The sequence below is a fragment of the Gymnogyps californianus genome, chromosome 6, assembly GCF_018139145.2.
Source record: "Gymnogyps californianus isolate 813 chromosome 6, ASM1813914v2, whole genome shotgun sequence".
NCBI classification, from domain to species: Eukaryota; Metazoa; Chordata; class Aves; order Accipitriformes; family Cathartidae; genus Gymnogyps; species Gymnogyps californianus.
This window is the reverse complement of record NC_059476.1, coordinates 34,666,901-34,685,749: the sequence shown is the minus strand read 5'-3', so window position 1 is coordinate 34,685,749 and position 18,849 is coordinate 34,666,901. Positions and strand designations below refer to the sequence as shown.

The 18,849-nt window shown below is 44.0% G+C and overlaps 1 protein-coding gene across 2 annotated transcripts in view; it reads right to left on the bottom strand.

Moving 5' to 3' along the window:
* Window positions 1-953: 953 nt before the first annotated feature.
* The window catches only part of ARID5B (AT-rich interaction domain 5B), a 121,042-nt gene continuing 103,146 nt past the window's right edge, over window positions 954-18,849 (bottom strand). For both annotated transcript variants that reach the window (XM_050899267.1, XM_050899266.1), the window contains 2 exons: window positions 7,307-7,505; window positions 954-3,342 (listed from right to left, as the gene is read on the bottom strand). In XM_050899267.1, coding sequence (XP_050755224.1) covers window positions 1,192-3,342; window positions 7,307-7,505 — 2,350 coding nt within the window. In that variant the 3' untranslated portion in view covers window positions 954-1,191. The remainder of the gene's footprint in view (window positions 3,343-7,306; window positions 7,506-18,849) is intronic.

The window sequence follows — 18,849 nt, the reverse complement described above, 5'->3', positions numbered from 1 at the left end:
TTTTGTTTTCTAGACCTTTTCTCTGGTAGGCAGGAGGGTTTCACAGCCTAGGTAAGGTTAAGTACAACGCTCGACAAATTCACGGACCACGATACGGGAAAGCAAAGCTCGGTGGGAGGGGAGAAGCGGCGCAGGAGCCATCGCAACAACGGGAGGAGGGCGAGAGGTGCTCAGCACCTCGCAGGGGCGGGCCGTGGGGAAAGGAACCTTGTTTGCATCCTTGCACCATAACATCACCTACAGTATGTTTATAACCATTAAGATTAATCTGAACCAGTTGCTTCAGTTTGTAAACAGTAAACGTTACCACAAAAACGAAACAAAAACGTTGCTCAGAAGTATAAAGAAACTGGAAAAATTACAAACACATAGAAAAAAAAATTAGGACAGCCACAGCCTTTAAAAAAAGTTGCAGATAAAATGATACTGTTTAATTTAAAAAAAAGAAACCCAAAACAAAAAAACAAACATAAAGAGCACAGAATATACTGGACAAACAAAACTATATAAATTATTGTGACCAAATGTGACACTGGTAGTTTACGAAGTGGATATGTACAGTCAAATTAAACAGTGTTTACCCTTCTGTTCTAATAGTGTTAAAATGAAAAATCTATTGCCGTTTTACTATACATTGCATTGATTGAATCTTTAAAGTCAGGAAAAGTTACCCAAAAAAGCACATCCACCGACTGTATGGATTCTCGGCCCGCTTCTCCTTTTCAGGTTCATCTTGAGTCCTTGACTCATTTGCAACCACGCACGGCCTCTGGTCCTCGGCTCAGTGAAAGGCAAACGCAGCCCTCACCTGGGATTTCAGTGAGCTCAGGACTGGGCCTGCATTTCCACGGCTCCCTTTGAACATTTGCTCTTACCATATACAAGTCCTTTCAGAAAACACATATGCAAAATCCAATGATTTTTTTCTTTTTTTCTTTTTTTTTTTTTTTTTTTTGTGTGGTTTTCTTTTTTGCAGGGGCAGGGATAAGGGGTGAGGGGGCTGATGTGGGAGCCAGAATTAAAGAAGCAGTCCTGTCTCCATCAAACTCTGAAGTGCTCCTCTAGGCGGGGTATGATTGCATCCTGGTTGACAAAAATGCAGATCGCTAAATCTGTGAGACATCGTCACAGAGGGAGGAATGTCGCTAACTTAACTTTTCTCCTCAGACCCTTTTTTGTGAGCAAGAGGGTTTACAGTTTTGTGCTGGGATGTACAGAGGATAGCTGGGAAGGTGGGAACGCAGCTTGAGGGTTTATAGCAGCTAAAGGATAAATGCTGTTATGTAAAAGGTCACCGTAGGAACTTCCTACAGGTGTTGCTGCAGCTAAGTGTCTGTACAGTTGCTGAGAGTTTGCAGGGGACGTGAGGAATTGCCTCTGCACCATGAAGGAGTGAAGAGCCAAAGGCTGCATTAGTGGGGAGAGCACGGTCTGATTTTTCAAGTACTGCAGGGGATGAGAATACCCGGGTGGGAGGCGATTGTTCAGCCCCGTGCACAGGCTTCCCGGATACAAGCCTGGGAAGATGGGGGCTGAAAGGGGAAATTTGTGGCTTTCCAGCATGCTGCCAGAATGGAGGCCATGCACCGGCTTGCTGCCTTCCCCCTCTGCATCGGGAACCTTGTCTTTTGCCGGGGTCTCCTTTGGTAAGTGCAGAGGAGAGACAGCTCGGATTTTTTTTTCAGAAATGACTTTGTCCAAATCCTCCAAGCTCCGTTTCAAAGGCCGGGCAGCCCCCACGTTTTGAGGGCTCGTTCTGCGGCTGATGATAGGATGCACCATCCCCTCCATCTTCCTCAGATTCTCCAGCCGCTGGGCCTGCTGCTTCCCAGACCTGTGGAGCAACTCGCTGTGTTTTTTCGGGGCTGTCATGGCCATGGGGGACACGCGGCAAGCTTTGGGGTTACAGTCTAGGCTCACCACCTGGCTGCTCGCAGCCTGGAATGGGGAGATACCTTTGCCTTCTTGCTGGGCCATGGATGAATGAGGGAGGCTGGAGCCCAGAGCCTTTGCAGTCTGTTTGTGTATGCTCTTTGGAAGACTCAAATCTGTTGGCTGATCATCTGAAGAGGCCTCCACTGCTGCCTTTTTTTCTTGCTGATGCAAAGATGGGCGATAATTTAAATTTAGTTTTTCTTGGTGTTTGTGTTGAGTAAAAGTAGAAATATTTTCAGACTCTCTGAACATGTCCCGAGGGAGGTACTTTGATGTCTGTTCATTATTAAGGTGGTGTTCTGTGTGCCTATAAAGGCTGTGCAGATGAGGTGATGAATAAAAATCTGCCAAGAAAGTGGGCACATGGGAGTGATGCAGTGCCCTTTTCTCACTCATTTTATCTTTGCAGTCCTGGATATCCGTCTTCAGTACGTATGACTCGGCAAGAGAACTGAGGTGATGTTTTGAAAAATCACAGCGCTGAGGATCCGGTTTACTCAGCATGTCATGTTTAAAAATGTCATTAATCGATTTCCTTTCTTCCTTGGTTTTAAAACTCTGTACATGTTGTATGACTGAGGGCCTATTAATTGCTACAGGATCAGAATTAGGGGCGTGGGGACCTTGCGATGTGCTTGAGGACAGTTCATCTCTGCCATTCAGTTTCTTTTTGCTGATCAAAGGTGGAGGAGAACCATAAGGATAACTACATGACAGGGCTGCCCCACTGACCTGCGACAGCAGCTTCTTCTTTGCCAGGGGTGACATGATGCCTGGATTACCCTTTGAGTAGAGCAGCGGCGTGTAACCGAAAGTGGAGTCATCATTCATGGACCCGGGCAACTCCTTTTCCTTGAACATGTCGAAGTTCTGGACCACCAGTACTTTGGGCGTTTGCTTTAGTGCATTGTGGATATCTTCATTTCCCAGCTGGTCCACTTTCACCGTGCAGTTTGCGATGTAATCGGCCATCTCTGGCAATTTGTCATCTTCCATGTCGCTCTGAGTGGGCAGCTGGACTGGGAAAGCCGTGAAGGGCATTTCTGGAGGTTCGCTTTCTAAGCTGTCAGTAAAAGCTTTGTGTAGTCTTTGTTCAGGCTTTGTGTCTTCCAGGGCATCTGCTGGGGGCTGTAATCGTTTCGTGACGGTGGCATCCAGCACGGTGTCTTCTTCAGGGGGCACGGATATACTTGAGAAAGAGGACGAGTGCTGAACCTCCTCCTTGGCTTTCTCACTGTTTGTGCTGTTTTCTGTCAGGTCTGTCTTTTCCAGAGGCAGTGGCCGAGCTGTCTCTGGTAAAAGAGATGGAGGGCCTTGCATGGGTTGTTTCATCTCTCCCACTGTAGGATGTTCAGGGAAATTTTTCTGGTCTGCTGATTCTTGATCCTTCTCTTGTTCTGATGAAACCTAATAAAACGATTCAACAGACAGTAATAAGAATGTGGTGCGTTTCGGCAGACTGTTCATAAGATTATACACAGTACACTGTTGGCTACTTTTAGAGAAGTACTTGTCAGTCACCCTGCTGGAATGTGAAGGCTCTAACGGCAGGTATTGGACTCAAACAAAGAGACGTACCTCCTGGAAATATTAAGAAATACACCACCCCTGCCAGGGTCACAATACGGCATTTCAAAACAGCAGATGTTTGTAACCTGACGAGAGGCACCGGTGGCTTGACCAGATAGCTAAATGCTGAGGTTATACTCTTTTAAAATCAATCAGGCAAATGCAGGAGAGCAGATTTCATAACACAAATGATAAGGCCATAGAAATTTCTCCCACTAGCCAACTTCACCTACGAAAACGACACCATTCCCATTTTTTTTCTTACATAAAGTCTCTCCAGCATAGCTATCTTAAAATTCAGTGATCACAGAGGAGATCATTCACACCCAGTTCTGCATTAAAGTGTGAAAATGACAGAAATGGCATACTAGGAATCCCTATTGTAGGCAGCAAATCACTGCCACGGCTTAACTAGGACACACATTTTTTTATTAACGGATTAAAATGAAGTTGTCAACATTCAGTAAGTGTGTGTGCCCGCTATTACAAACATGGCTTTTATACGTTATCGTCAATGGGACCACAGCTCTTTCTGCTCCCCCATTAATAAAGCTTGTGTGCACAATTCACACTATTCATCCCATTATGTAGCCGGCTGAACTGTGACCTGCAGAGGTCACCAGAGCGTCCCATCTGCGATCCAGCTGACTGACAGCCCTTTTCAAAACTGCTGTCACTCTCCTCTGACATGTCGTGGTAGAAGACAGTCATAAAACAGCAGCATTGTGTGAGTCCTTTATTATTATTGTTTTCTTTCTTTCTTCGTTGTAAAGATAAGACGCATCGAGAAAGTTATTATCTAAATGCTGCTTTATGGTCTGTCATAGGAGCAGCGGATCAGAGAAGGTCCTAACGAATCTAACCCTCTCAGAGATTTATTTCTTCACAGCTGCTTTTAAATATTCCTGTCTGTTTGGCTGGCCTATTAGTTACAGTGTCTGTTAGTCATCCTAACTTCTTCTTTTTAAACTCATAGCTGCCTTTTACAGCCAAATACCATCATTAGGTCCTTTACAAAGTACCATCGCCAGTCTCTTGAGCTTACAAAATTACAGGAAAATACCAGACAGATGAGCAAAGCAAGAAAGAGAAAAAAAAAGAGAAGTCATATTTAATAACTGTACATTCTGCTCTTTGTTTCTGTTAAGCAACATTTTGATTGAAGTTTCAGCTATTGTGAGGAAATGTGCAGTCTAAGGCTAATAGCATTTTGTCTGGTATCTCGTTACATTGACGATGTCCATTGTGACAGCAGGAAAACAGTGAAGAGCACAAAAGCAAATGCAACCCTAATAAATTAAAGTTATATTCTCTCCCTGCATACTTCTTATGGTGTTTGAGTTGAACACGCAATTGAGGGGACCGCACATTTGTAACTTGATTATGCTTTTACAGCTCACAGCTATGGCCAGCTTCTACGCCACATGCAGAAATGGTTTAAGCGGTGGCTTGGTTGGGGCCGTGCCTCCACATCTACGTGTGTGGCTACAGAGGCTCCCTGTGAGCAACACACCACCACCGCTGTGCCTGGATGAGGACTGCACCCAAATGTGGAGCCTGGCACAGGGCTCCACTGCTGGGGGACGGCTGGGGTGAGAGGGACATGCAACCTTCTGCCTGGCTCCAGCAGACTTGGATTTCGCTCCACCCAAAGGAGTTGGACGTCTCCTTTCTGCTGGCCCCATAAGGGCCACGTCCTGGGCATGGAGCCCTCCCTATAGCAAAACACAGATGAGGTCTGCAGCTCTGCACCCACCCTGGGTGAAAGCATCCACCCCTGCAGGCACCTTCACTGCTCCGGCTTTGTGTGACCACCCACCCATACAGTGACCTGCATGAAGGCTGAGGTCCTTAATCGCCCACCCTGATTAAACAGGAGCAGGACATGTCTTCCATCCTAGTCAGGGAGGAGACATTAATTCTGCTATAAAAGGTACCATTTTACAATAGGAAACTGCCGTAATTGTACATTTTTATTGTCTCGTCCAGGCTCCCTACATTTCCGATAAGTGCATTTTAAGAACTCTTCCTGCAAACCACACAAAAATAACTGCAGTTTAAGCAGCAGGAAGTTTGAGATAGGGAACAACAAAAGCAAGGAAATTCAAAGTTAAGGCTGACGCTCTGTTGCTGACTTGTTATGTTGTGCTTAGCAGTGGCGGTATGGATAGTGTGTAACGTATATTGCTGATCCAAGACCCCTCAATAAATAACCAGGCACGAAGGAATGACAGAGGAAGGGAGCACAAGCCTTCACTTTGCATCTCCTTGCTTTGGGAAATTTGTGTTGCAACCTTCCAGTGACTGAAGCAGATTTGTGTGCACCCTCCTCTCTATGTATTTTTCATCAGAAGTGGAGGGGTTTTCCCCCAACAGGGTTCCTTGCTTTAAAATTACTGTGTGAGAGAAAACAAAAAACTTCCCCTGTCTGTGGAGTGCTCTTACATTAGATACCAAAGGTAGTGTTGATAAAGGCAATTTAAAACACAAATTCTGGTTTGGACAGGAGATGAAATTGTCCTTGTAAGCACGACCTGAAGAGGTAGTGGGACACGAAAATCAAAATTTTCTGTTCTCAAAACTGGGTACACGAAGTCTCAGAGGCATCTGTGTTTACTGGTCCTGCATTGTTTTTTTTAAACAATGAGGAGGAGGATTTTTGGTAGCTGACTCAATACCAATTTCCAAACTGGTTTAGAAACAGGACTTATGTACCTGCCAGACAGCAATGAAGTCAAAGGAGCAGCCATAGTCTGCCGGGCACACGTCATGTGTTTTGACATTCTTTAAATACTTACTTTCACTGCAACGCCTTGAAGGCTGCTGTGATCTGGCAGACTGAAACAGGAAAAGCAACGTCTTGTGTAGGGGTTGTGTGTGAGGAGCTTCACCGCCTCGTTCACACAGGGAGCAAGGAGGGCATAGGAGAGAGTGGGCAGGATGTGCAAAAGAAAGTGCTTAAGTAACACTGGAGCAAAACCCCACTGATTTTACATCATTTAGCAACATGTGAAATTTACCCTTATTTGCAGACAAATATGAATTCTACTGATCTATCCTACCCTGGGCTGTGAACATAAAATCTATTCCATGAGGGCTGTCCTATGGCTGCAGGTAACCTGGCTCTATGTGGAAACCAGGGCCTGCCCATGTGACGCAGGTGACAGAATAGGAACCTATCTATCTCAGCTGAAAACCATCTGTGGCATGTGAGAGGGAAGTCTGTCTCAGTTAGGGCTTGGAAGGTGGTTCCCTCAAAATCTGACCTTTTAGTCCAAAGAGAAATTTAGTATAACATGATAGAAATCCTGGGGAGTGATACGTTTTTTGACAGACAAGCATACGTCTGTGAGCACAGAAGGGCTGATCCAGAGGTTACCATTATAAAAATCAGCTGTGTCCAACAGTTACCACAGTATTATCAACAGTATTAGAGGTTCCCACACCCTATACTTAGATTAGGAAATAACTGTGGTAGTTGTGTGGTTTCCTTTTGGCAGCTGCTGATCTTTTAGTGGTGACCACCGTATAATACAATGAGCAGAAATGGTACTCGTTACATCCAGCGCTTGGTCTTCTGCCATCACTGCTATGCAATACGGAGCTAACCGGTTGCCGTTTGTAGCCCAGCAAAATCCCAACACAGACAGTACCACAACAACCAAATTTCCATTGCCAAGCAAACTCAAAGGCCAACTGGTTGGAATTCTCCAGTTTAAATTATGTATTTTGTCATTGGATTTCATGTGATTAAAGCTGTACATTTTTAATTGAAAAGTTGAAAAGCAGGAAAGCAACCAACCTCAGATGCATCTTGAGGTTTCTGTGCATTATCTTTTTCCTTCTTGCTCTTTTGGTTTTCATTTTTGATGCGTTTTGTTCCAGACACTTTTGTTTTTGCTTCACCCTCCTGGGAACTGTTATCCTGTTTTCGAGGTTTCACTGGAGGCAGTGGCTTATCTTCCTCTCCTTTAATAAATCTTTCATATGGCAGGATTAATCTAGGGGATTAAGGAACAAATAATTGATCAGGTTTTGCCATTCTAGCAAAGAACAAAATGTATCTACTATGAGCAGTTTACTTAATAAATCCATTTTCTTCCATGCCATAAAAGCAACAGTGTAAACTCTACATCTATAAATCCAAGTATGATGAATCAATTTATTTGGCAAGATTATCATGTGGCATAAATTCAGTGGAGTTGGAGTTGGTGTGGATCAGTTGTCAGTAATGCTGCAGTGGTTTGTGCGGCTACACCAATTTGTACCAGATGAGGATATGAACCACTACGTTTTAAAACTGATTAAAAAAAAAAAAATCCACCGTTTATTTTTATTTTCCCTCTCTACCCTTAAAAGCATGCAGCAAACCCCAGGAAAACACCTACAAAGCCACAGCCAACTTGATAACAGCTACACAATTTCCAGGCTGGTGGTTCCCCTGAGTGCAAGGGCGAGTGCCAGGAACTCAGCAGAAGACGAGAGCGCAGGACTGCACGAAACCTACAGCGGTGGGCACAGCACCCAGCACGCTGCGATCAGCACCAGCCCACTGCCACCCTTGCAACGCACCCATACAGTGACAGTCACCACGCTCCCTGCCTTTGCCAGTGAGTCTTTTTTAAGGAAGAAGGAGAGAGGAAAAGAGTTAAAAGCGAAGGAATTTTTCACTGTGGAACTGTCCTCCACAAAGTGCACGAAATTGCTTTAAAAAAGCAAGGACGAAACACAAACGAAAAATATCCTCCCCCAAAAGCATCAAACACACTGAGTTTTAATCTATCTGTTTTCCCTTTGCAATTCTTGATCTGAAAGGAAAAATAACTGATATAATTAAAAGGGATGGATTGCATTACAATCTCAGTTTCAACTTCAGTGATTAAAGTTTTTATAATGCATTTGGTATGATTAATGACTCACTGTGGGATTAATACAAGACTCAGACTTTAAAAATATGAACTTTAATACAGCAAACATAATTTGTTTAAAAAAAAAAAAAAAGACAAGTTGACTCTATGAAGAAAATGTACTTTGCTTATAAACAACATAAATCTGTTCAAATACCAGGAATCCTTAATTATCTTTAATCTAAGACTCCAAGGCAGAAACCTCTTTGGTTCAGATATTCGTTTGTTATCCTAGAATCAGTTTCTAAGCATGCAATTTTGATTTACATACTTAGATGTTCAAACACAGTTTGGGCTTAAGAGAGCAGAAATTAGATTGCTCGTGATCATAATATTTTACATTTTAATAAAATACAACATAAATTATGTTAAAATATAAACCTAATTTATGCTATATTAGAAACAAAATTCATTAACGGAGCATGCTCTGACATGGTATGTGCAAGAGGCGTGAATAATACTTTCTAGCCCTGAATTTGGCAGGGCTCCAGTAATGAAGCTAAGCAGAGCCCACAGGGAATATTCATCTTCAGATCCCATTACAAACTGAGTTTAAACATGTTACAGCTGCTAAAACTGGAAACTGCTCCCTCTATGCAAACTTAGCAAAATAATACGTAGTTGCCAAATACCTGCTTCCCACTGTAATATTACAGTTAATGTTTATATAATAAAAAGCATAACTAAGCAGAATAAGAAAAAAAATAATCTTGTTCATACTTGAGGCTGCTACATTTCATTTGCAAAGCGCAAATATTGGTGAAAACACCGAATTCCTCCCTGCGCTGCACAAAGCGCTTTGGACTTCACTAGAGGCAAGGTTGGGTTTCACACAGGGCAACGTCGAGGCCGCTCTGCCATGTGTTAAATATTTAAAATCGCTTTTAATAAAAACACATTTTATTACAATAATTGTTAGCACTGTGAGGGGAGTGTTTGACTTTGTTTTGTTTCCATGGGAACGCGTCGCCCATTAAAAATCTACATATTCCATCCGTAAAGGTTTCAGATGCTGTCCCGTGCCCCATGGGAGACGGAGACGCTCCCAGCCCACAAGTGGGCCTTTCCATGAAAGATGCCGCATGATTAACCCCGTGGCTACGGCCGGGACGGGAGCAAGGCCCGGGCCGACACGATTAATCACCGCTCGCATGCTCTCCACCGAGCCTTGTAGGGTAACGCGGGACGCAAACTCCTCCTCCTCCTGCTGCACCTCACCAGAACTCATTAGCTTTGGCGCTAATTAGTAACCGTGGCTTAAATTTCCTTTTCTGATCTTAAGAGTTCATGTGGGAGTACAAGGTTTTCATTTTAGTTATTTTTCACTGAGCTCAGCAGTTGGCAGGCCGACAGCAGTAAAAATACATTTCACATAGCCGGTCAAAGGCCCGGAGCCAGCGGCAGGAAATCTGGAATTAAATGTTTCATGTATCGGGGAGGCGGCATGACTAAGGTAAAACTGAATCAAAACACAAGGATGGCTTGTTCTAGGATTTTCCCCTCCTCATTTGAAACGAGGGCCGGCAGGCTGCTGTTCCCTGCCGCCGCCGAGGTGGCTTTTGGGGGCCGCGAGGGGCAGCTGGAGAGGAGCTGGGCAGGAAGGCGGGCTGCGAGACCCCAGGGAGCAGCACCGAGTCGAGCAACACCAACAATTGCCGCTTCACGTAGAGATTTCCGTCGGTTGCAATTTTCACTGAATGTTTTTTCAGTTATCCTGTCATGGTACAACACAATTACCCACAGGATATGATCTTATCATTTGATTATTAGAAGTTTTTATAGCGCAGGAGTAATAAAGCTAATACAGCTCTCGGAACATGTAAGCAGCCGGCTCACATGCCATGAAAGCAGCCGGCTTAGCCAATTTAAGGTCAATATTGCCCAACACAGGAAGAATGCGATCTGCTGTTAGCCAAATAGTTTAGCAGAATGTGACATGTCTGAAACCAGCACGAGATTTTTTTTTTTTTGTCAAATATTTGCAGCGCAGGTAAGATTTAATCAATCTTTGCGCAAGGAGAGGTAAAGACAACGTCCAAAAAAATGGAGCCAGATAACTCGAATGTATCGCACTTTGGAAACAACAACCACGTTTTCAGTCGCTTTGAACTGTGGCTGTATTTCACAGCAGGGGGGAAGTATCAAAGTATTCATAAAAAAGGAAAAGAGGGGGAATATTTTGTGGTCTAAAGAATATTTACTTGTAAAGCCTGCGAGGAGACCAAATAAAAGGGTCTTTATCATGATCAAGATTCCAATATTAAGATTAATAAAATGTATTATTTATAAGTCAATTAACATAAATAGAATATGTAAGCACTAGTGTATTAAAAAATCTTTCCACAGGCAGCAGATTTTTAGCAGCATGAGGTTTTTTTTTTTTCCCCTGGAATAATACAAGAATAACATTTTCCAGCCAAGAGCAGAAACAGTAGGGGAGTCTTTGCTATCACAGGGCTTCTTATTAAATTCAGTCACTGTGAAAAGCCAGTCTTTTTTTGTGTGTTTTTTTTTAAATAAAGACAACTTAAAATCAATACAAGTTAGATTAACAAATCAGTACTATACTAATCCTGATTTATTACAATCGGCAATATTAAGTTTAATCACGTATAAACTGCTACTCAAAAAAAAGATTTTGCTTTACTAAGTCCTGAATTAAATAATGGTGCAGACTGTACTGAGTTTTTACTCATGTACTGCATCATCTGATATTATGAAAAATTCAATGTACTTCTCTGCAGCAGATGTCAGAGGTCAGCAAATCTATTACAGTAATGTAAGTAATCTGGCTTTCTGCCAACCTTTTTTTAAAAAACACTGAAGCAGATAATTTTATATTTACAAATTCTAAAATCCTCCAGGGACTGAATCTCTTTCCCAACAAAAAGCAGAAACTTCACATTAGAGAAATGTATTTCACAGTATATCAAACATGTCTTCATCATTAACATTTCATAAAAAGAAAAAAAAGCCCTTATTCTTTATTAGTCAACATTTTTTTCCCAGCTACAGAACTAACAATACAAGATCTCATCTGAGCCAGTAACCACTACATTTTCATGTATTGATTATGCAGAATGAATGACTTTTTTGGCCCGACTCTGCTTCATGGGACACATGAGAGCACATCTATTTATAGTTATGATAAAAAAAGTAGTTACAATAATGCAAAGGATCTGACCAGCCCAGAAAGAGGAAGGAAATTAAATGTTAAGGCTGCCAGTTTCCTCTTTAATTCTCCCCACTGTGTATGGATATGACGGGGCTCTCGGGCCAGGGAGGAACCGTATGCCCAGGACACACAGGGTGAAGGAGGGAAGGAGGCAGTTCACCACAATCCCTACAATATTTTTTATATTGCTTGTTGCAGCGTTTAGTTTTGTTTTCTTTCTGGCAGAATAAAATATTCCAGCATGTCTCCCATTGACATCATCTTGCTTTCTCAAGGGCTCCAAGCCCAACACAAAACAGCGCGCAATGGAGTCTCTCAGCCACAAGAATAATCCTGGAAGGACTGAAAATACCAAAGCCCATTCCTTGGGAGATGCTGCCCCATTCCCATGCTTGGCCAGAAGGTTAAGGAGGTTGATTGCAACGGGAATGGAAAAAGATTTAAATCTGCTCCACCAAATGAATACAGCAACCGGTTAACCCACGGAACTCATTGCCAATGGATATCTTGGGGCCAAGGGATTAGTGAGATTACGCAAGGATTAGATGCTAATGTAAATCATGAAAACATTAAGCTCTTAGAGTTTCAAAACACTGAAAAGGGACAGGCAATAAATCTCTTTACCGGTAGGAGTTTGGAAAACACTTCCCTCCTGGGCACATTATGCCACAGTGGCTCTTGCTCCTTCCTCTGAAGGCACTGCTGGAGCTGGGGGATGGCCGGTCTGCCTGGTTCAATAGGGCAGCCACCTGGTTCAATAGGTCCTCACAGCAGCCGGGCAGAGCCGCCCGCACCCCCTGCAGCCACAGGGTCTGAGCACAGGGCTGGGATGAGTGGCCGCCAAGCCGGGGCAGCTCAGGGCGGCTCCAGCGACAGCCCGTGCAGTGCAAAGAAGCCCCTATTGATAACCTCAGTGAGAGAAACCCGATTCTTCCTCCCTAGAAACTCAGTGGCAAAACATTCAGTTGTCTTAAGGGACCAGCAGGAGTGCCTGAGCTCTGATCCCAACAGAAGTCTTGTCTTTTTTACCCTGATGCTCTTCAAAAGGGATAAATCTTGGAGCAATGCTGTCAGCGTAAACACGGGAAACAAGCCACCTTCAACAGCAATCAGTTGGTGGGGATGGCCAGCAGCAGGAAGCAGCTCTCCTGGGCACCAGCGACAAACTCCCAGCAGAGAAGAGGTGAGAGGAATAACCCAAACTCTAAGGTCTCAGCCTGTTTTCCGAAACGGGAATATAAAATACATTGAGGAAATCAAGCAGTGCGTTCCTCGATCCTAATTTCCCTGGACCGCATTGTACAATCCAGGGGTTACAAAAACAAGCCTCGTGTGCTTTTGTGCAGAACACAATAGCAATAGGCTTATTTGCATTTGTCTCAAGTACAAAACTGGCGTGTATTTTATCAGCAAAGACAAAATACGTTTGATTTCAATTTTCTTCCCAAAGAACTTTCCTTCCTTAAAGAAATGGCTCTTTCATCCTTTCATCAACAACTTTCCTCACAGCCCACTGGGAGTGCTGGTGGGTAATGAGAATGGCTCACTGCTGAAAGGTGGGAACTGCGCTGCTGTAAGAGAATTCAAAGACACTTTGTTTTAAGTAAACTGGAAATCAGTGACATTACAAACACAGCTGTTGATTTAGCTGCACAGCCAGGCTAGGGAAGCTCAGGCACTCTCGATCCTATGGCTCAGCAGGGTGAGATGAACAACCCCAGTCTTTTGCCTTTGGTGCAGATTTACTCCATGGGAAAGATCAAAGGAAAGGTGATGGGGACAGACCAGCTTCCCCAGGTCACTCTATCAAAATTGCTACAAGCCTCTGTTTTGGCCACAGTCACCATTTCTGCATCTAAAGGCAGACATGCCTTTTGTTCAGTAGTCCATATAGTCCCTGCAACGCTTGGTCCTTATGCTCAGGACAAGCTTACAGATGCTATTTTGCATTGCCTGTGCAGTGCAGGTCTCCTGGAGGGACTCCAAAATCTTGCCGACCCTCCCTGGGAGCTCTGACCCACATCTCCATTGCACAAAGTTGAACAAACCAGGGGCAACCCCTGCCATATTAGCAAAGTCCTGCAGTAAAGTACAAGGTGGAGTACTGCAGTAAAGTACAAGTACATTCCCAGCAGACCTGGGGAATCTGAGGGGAAAGATCTTACTCTCCACCCCTGGTGCTGCTCCTGCAAAGGAGAACAGCACGCCTCCCATGGCGCAGCACCCTCCTGGGGCAACTCAGCTCCCAGCAAGGAAAAGGGGCTTGTCCCCTTGTGTAGAGCCTGTCCCTACTCCTGGATGTCAAGAAATGAGAATACCATGCCAGACACGCTTTACCTGATGTTGACCAACCACGAGCACTCAGCTCAGCTGCTAGGAGTGCCGGGACCCCAAGAGCATTGGGCACACTGCACAGCCTCAGCGCCCGGTAAGCGTCGACGCACATGTGTACGGCGGGCACACCTGGCAAGTTCCCCTCTGCTTGGGTGACAACCCGCCCGGGAGCACTGGGTAGCACACGGCATCCCCCAATTCTGCTGGGACAAACTCCTGGGTGAAAAAAAGGATGCGGCTGGGAAACCAGTTCCCCACGAGGAGAGAGATCATCTGTTTCCACGCACTGGAAGGCAGTGCCCGACTGTCCAGCACTCTTGCACCCAAGGACTCACGCTGACTCCAGTGCTGGCCAGTAAGTCTCCGAGGCTGAAAACCCAGAAATTTTGAAAAAACTGTCTGTTCTCAGATGTTTTGAATGGACAGCTAAGGATCTGTTTTAATGGTAAACAATTACATTCCTCTGTCATCTGATACTTTTTAAATTTTGGGGAGGGGGGAAGCTTTCTGAATTTTCAATAGTTCCTTTGTTAAAGCATCTGTTACTCACATAATTGAAAAGATGTTTGTTCAGTGCTATGCTTGAGAGTACAGTTATTTAATCTTAATGATAAAGCCCTGAGGGCAGAAAATCATAAGTAGAAACCTCTTGTTATTTATCAAAAAGAAAAAAAAACCAAACTAAAAACCCAGGAAAAGAAAGAGAGAACTGAGACACCTCATCTATCTTCAGGCTTGAATTCGTGCTTGATGGAAAACTATTGAGACAATTTGCAACTTGTGAAGTTTTCTGGGAGTCTGGGACTAGCTGAAGTGGGAGGGGGGCAGGAAAGTGGGGTGAAGACAAAAATAAAACAATCAAGTTAGTACAACAAGAAAAAACTGCTGCTTGGCAAGTTTTTTTGGGTCAAACAAAGAGCTAGCTGTAGTTTGCAGCATGACATAACATTTGTTTAATTTTTGCCTGAGGATGTTTTCACGCTTAACAGTGTAAATCAAAACCTTCTATTAATTACAATGTGTATTAAAAGATAACCATAAGCATTTTCATGTAGATGCTATACTAGCCTCCTATTTTTTGTTCCCTCTAAAAGATTGGCTGCTATTTCCTACAAAACTCCACTGAAATGCTTACATGTTACCAAAGTTATCCAAATGCTTTAACAAAACCAAACAGCATTTGCATGGAACGCGGGGCTCTCTTGCATATTGAATTACTGCACAATATCCTTAGGGTAGAGAGACTTTACGGCTCTTAAAGGGAAACCATGTAAGGGACTTATTTTGACCCGCCTTGTGTTTTTGATAATATATAATATTTATGTGAGCGATTTAGAAAAACGGCAGAACGGGCTCTGAACTGTACAAGACACTGTATCTCCTGGGGTTTAGTCCCCTGGTAAGGGACAGATGTGCAGGGTGCTCTGCAAGTACCCCGGAGCCACACTCACAGCCAGAATAAACCCCCCTGCAGGTCTGTGTCCAAAGCGTGGGCACAGCCACCCTGCTGGATTGTGAAGAACCACGACCCGCTCTGGGGACCCATCTCACCTATCTGTTCCTCATCAAGTCCCGGGTGGTTCTGGCTCTTCAGAACACTTTCCCACTCAGCTGCCTGAATTTGATGAGAGCATGAAGCTGAATAAACCCCTCTCCAGCTGGGTTTGACCAGGACAGTCTGGTTTTGAAGGCGCTAGTGACTCGTGAGGGCCAGGATATGAGACATACTGCTGAAGAGCAGGACACGACCTGTGGGATGCTCTGGGTCCATCTCTGCTGGAGACCCCAAGGGAACCAGGCTTCCTGCAGCACCCGAAGAGGCCAGGAGGACTACTGCTCTATGGGACTGTCTAGCTGCCTGCCATGACACCTTTGAACACCGACACGTCTGTCCACCAAAGCAGCCGAGGAGTGTTACTGCATGCCGTTGCACACCACAATTCCCCGGCCAGTGTGTATTTGTGCATAGCTTGTGCACAACGCTTGCTTTGGAGGAAACCAAGATGGATCACAGCCAGACTTGGAGGCAGAAAAAGGCCCCAACAGGCAATTGCTCATATTTTTGTTTTGTTCAATGCATTTTATTGGGAACTTTATATATGTTGCAAAATAGCAGGTTGGGTTTTTTGGTGGGTTTTGTTGTTGTTGTTGTTGGGTTTTTTTGGAGGGGGTGGTGGTGGTAGTGGTGTAATATTTATGAAAAATCCCTAACAACAACGTCATCAGCACTGCAGAAACACAGACTATCGTTCACGCCGGAAAATTAAAGCTGCCGATGATGTGTTTTGTGTAAAAGCGAAAGAAACCTCAAACCCTGCATGCGAAAACCACATCTGCATTATTAGGGGAAGGCAGCATGGAGAAGAGTGCTTCGCAGAAAAGTAGTCGTTTCTGAGAGTTTCTTGATAAGAGAGAGAGATGTAGGGTACTGACAACGGCTGTAAGAGTTTCACAGGAAAGGTTCAGGCTGAATCAGCTAATACCAACCACACACGTCTCTGGCTTTCTGTGATCGTGCAAGGTAAGTGCATTAAAGGAGCACAAATGAAGAAAGTAATGACCAAAACAACAACTCATAAGCTCTGTACGGTCCGAATCGTGCACAGAGCAACAGCCCCACGATGGGAAAACATTAATGCTTTTTATATTGGTAATCATCTGTAACATGAGCAATTAAGTACAGTACTAATGGACTATAGCCAAGAGCCTGGTACTAATATTAAAAACTGACAGAGATGAATAGGTTTGGAAGGAAAACTAGGCTGACAAAGACATTTTTATGAAGTGCTTGGGCCTATTTGGAATAACCCAATCAGAGGCAGGTTCAGACCAGCCATGCCTACAGTGACAATAATGCATTCATTGGCATTATACGATGCCTGCTATGCTTTAAATAAAAACACCCATTGCTTCTACTCAGCAACCTGCACTTTCATTATTATACTCATTAATAAAACAAAAGTTGTCTAACTAATATACAAATAACACTTACTGAAACACTGGCAGCCTCGCCTTGTTTTAAAATGAAACCAGTTACTGGAAACACAAACCGTACTACATGAAAAATGAATCAGTTGATAATGCACACAAAATCTTTCTTTCCCTTTTACCAGGGAAACAAAGCAAACACCGCACTGACCAAAGCACTCTGCCTACCTATAGCACAGCAGCAGCAACCACCACAACCCCTGCTCCAAACAGGGGAGCACGGAGAGGGGAGCAAAGCATTCCCCACAGCCTTTAAATCTGGCTTTGTTTCAGCTTTTGCCATCCTTGGTACCACGGGTCTGCAGCAATATGCTGGCTTTTTAGACGTTATAAGCACCTTTTGAGAAAAGCAACATTTCTTCATGGGATTTGCTAGACAGAGAGGCAATTCTGCCCTCTCCATTTCTTGGGGGTTTTTTTGTTGTTGTTTTTTTTTTTCTTTTTGCCCTTTGAAGTTGCGTGTGAAACTCCACCTTGCAAAGGGGAACTTGGAGAGGGCAGGAAGGTGGGATGCAGTACCTGAATGGGACATACATGCCATTCCACTCCTCAGCATCCTAAGGATGTCACTGAAAGGTCACTGCCATCTAAGCAGCCTTGATATGTTAAAGCCAGCGCAAACAGCTAGTAGCTTCTCTGTCATCTTGGAAGAAAGCTAGTTAACACAACACGGATGCCCTTGAGATCTAGTTGTAGAGACGAATGGCAAGGCTAAGTCAAACAGCAGCAGGATCAGTGAAGTCAGGGAACTGCCTGTTCTGCCTCCAGTAAGCAAGGAAAGGCCAGTGGGATTCAGAAAGGAAAAATCATGAGGTTTATTCAGCATTTACGTCCCAGCTTAATTCAATTTCCAGTTTAGCTTTACAGCTCACCTTCAAGTTAGAAAATGTATGTGTGTCCTGAAACATGAACGTGTATTTCTGCACTGCAGTTCTAGTTTTAGATTAAATGTCATCTGAGCACTTTGGCTATAAATGAGCATTACATTTACAGGTAATATAGTTAGAATTACCAGCTGAAACAAACCATGACAATTTCATTTACTTTTTTCCAAGTCTGAGGCTTAATACAGCTTTCCTGTGGATGAAAAAAACAGTGTCTAACACCAGAAATCTAGAGAGTGGACCGGTCACTGAGTTTTTTTGTATACATGTTTTGGTTTTTCAGACCAGATTTGATAAAGCGTATTTTAGATAAGCTCAGGGCTAACCTAAAAATCCTCCATGACTTGTTCTCCAAATGCCATCTTTTGACAGCCTGCCAGAGACCTGGAAAATAGGTGCTGCCTCATATCAGACCTAACCCAGAACTACACAATAGACTGGCACCCAAGAACTCAGATTTGAGCTCTTTGGTGTGCTAAGACCAATCTAACCATAAACTAAGACTCTTTCCTCAGACTGGCTCAAGGCAAGCAGAACTGCTTTTGGGTAGCCTGGAAAGGCTTTTCAATCTTGAAGACACCATGAGTCTGCTCAGGTTTTCTAGTGAGCACAATGGGCTTCGTGGCGCTTCGTAGCATACCCCTGAGTAACTGCTGAGTAAGTCACATAGACGAGTCTCTATGCATCGAAGAGGACTGCAATTCAAGGGTTTTGCATGTAAAAACATAAACCACTAGCATGAAAGCAGAGAGACAGGGGTTCATGGAATTTTTGTGAATGGCTCATTTATTTTTTCACAGCTACAAGAGACGAGCTCTCTTGGTGACTCTAGGATTTCAACACAGAGCCCAGCAACACTTGCTCCCTGTGCGACCTAAGCCCACAGAGACTTAACTCTCATGCGTGCCTGTGTCTTCTCCGTCAAATAAACAACATCCTACAAAGCACATCTGGCGATGGAAGACCCAGACTGCCAGTTTGAAACCCATCAGCTGGCTTGGGTGCGAGAGGAAGCCCTGAGACTCTCAGGGCTGTAATGATGGAAGGAAAGAGCCGA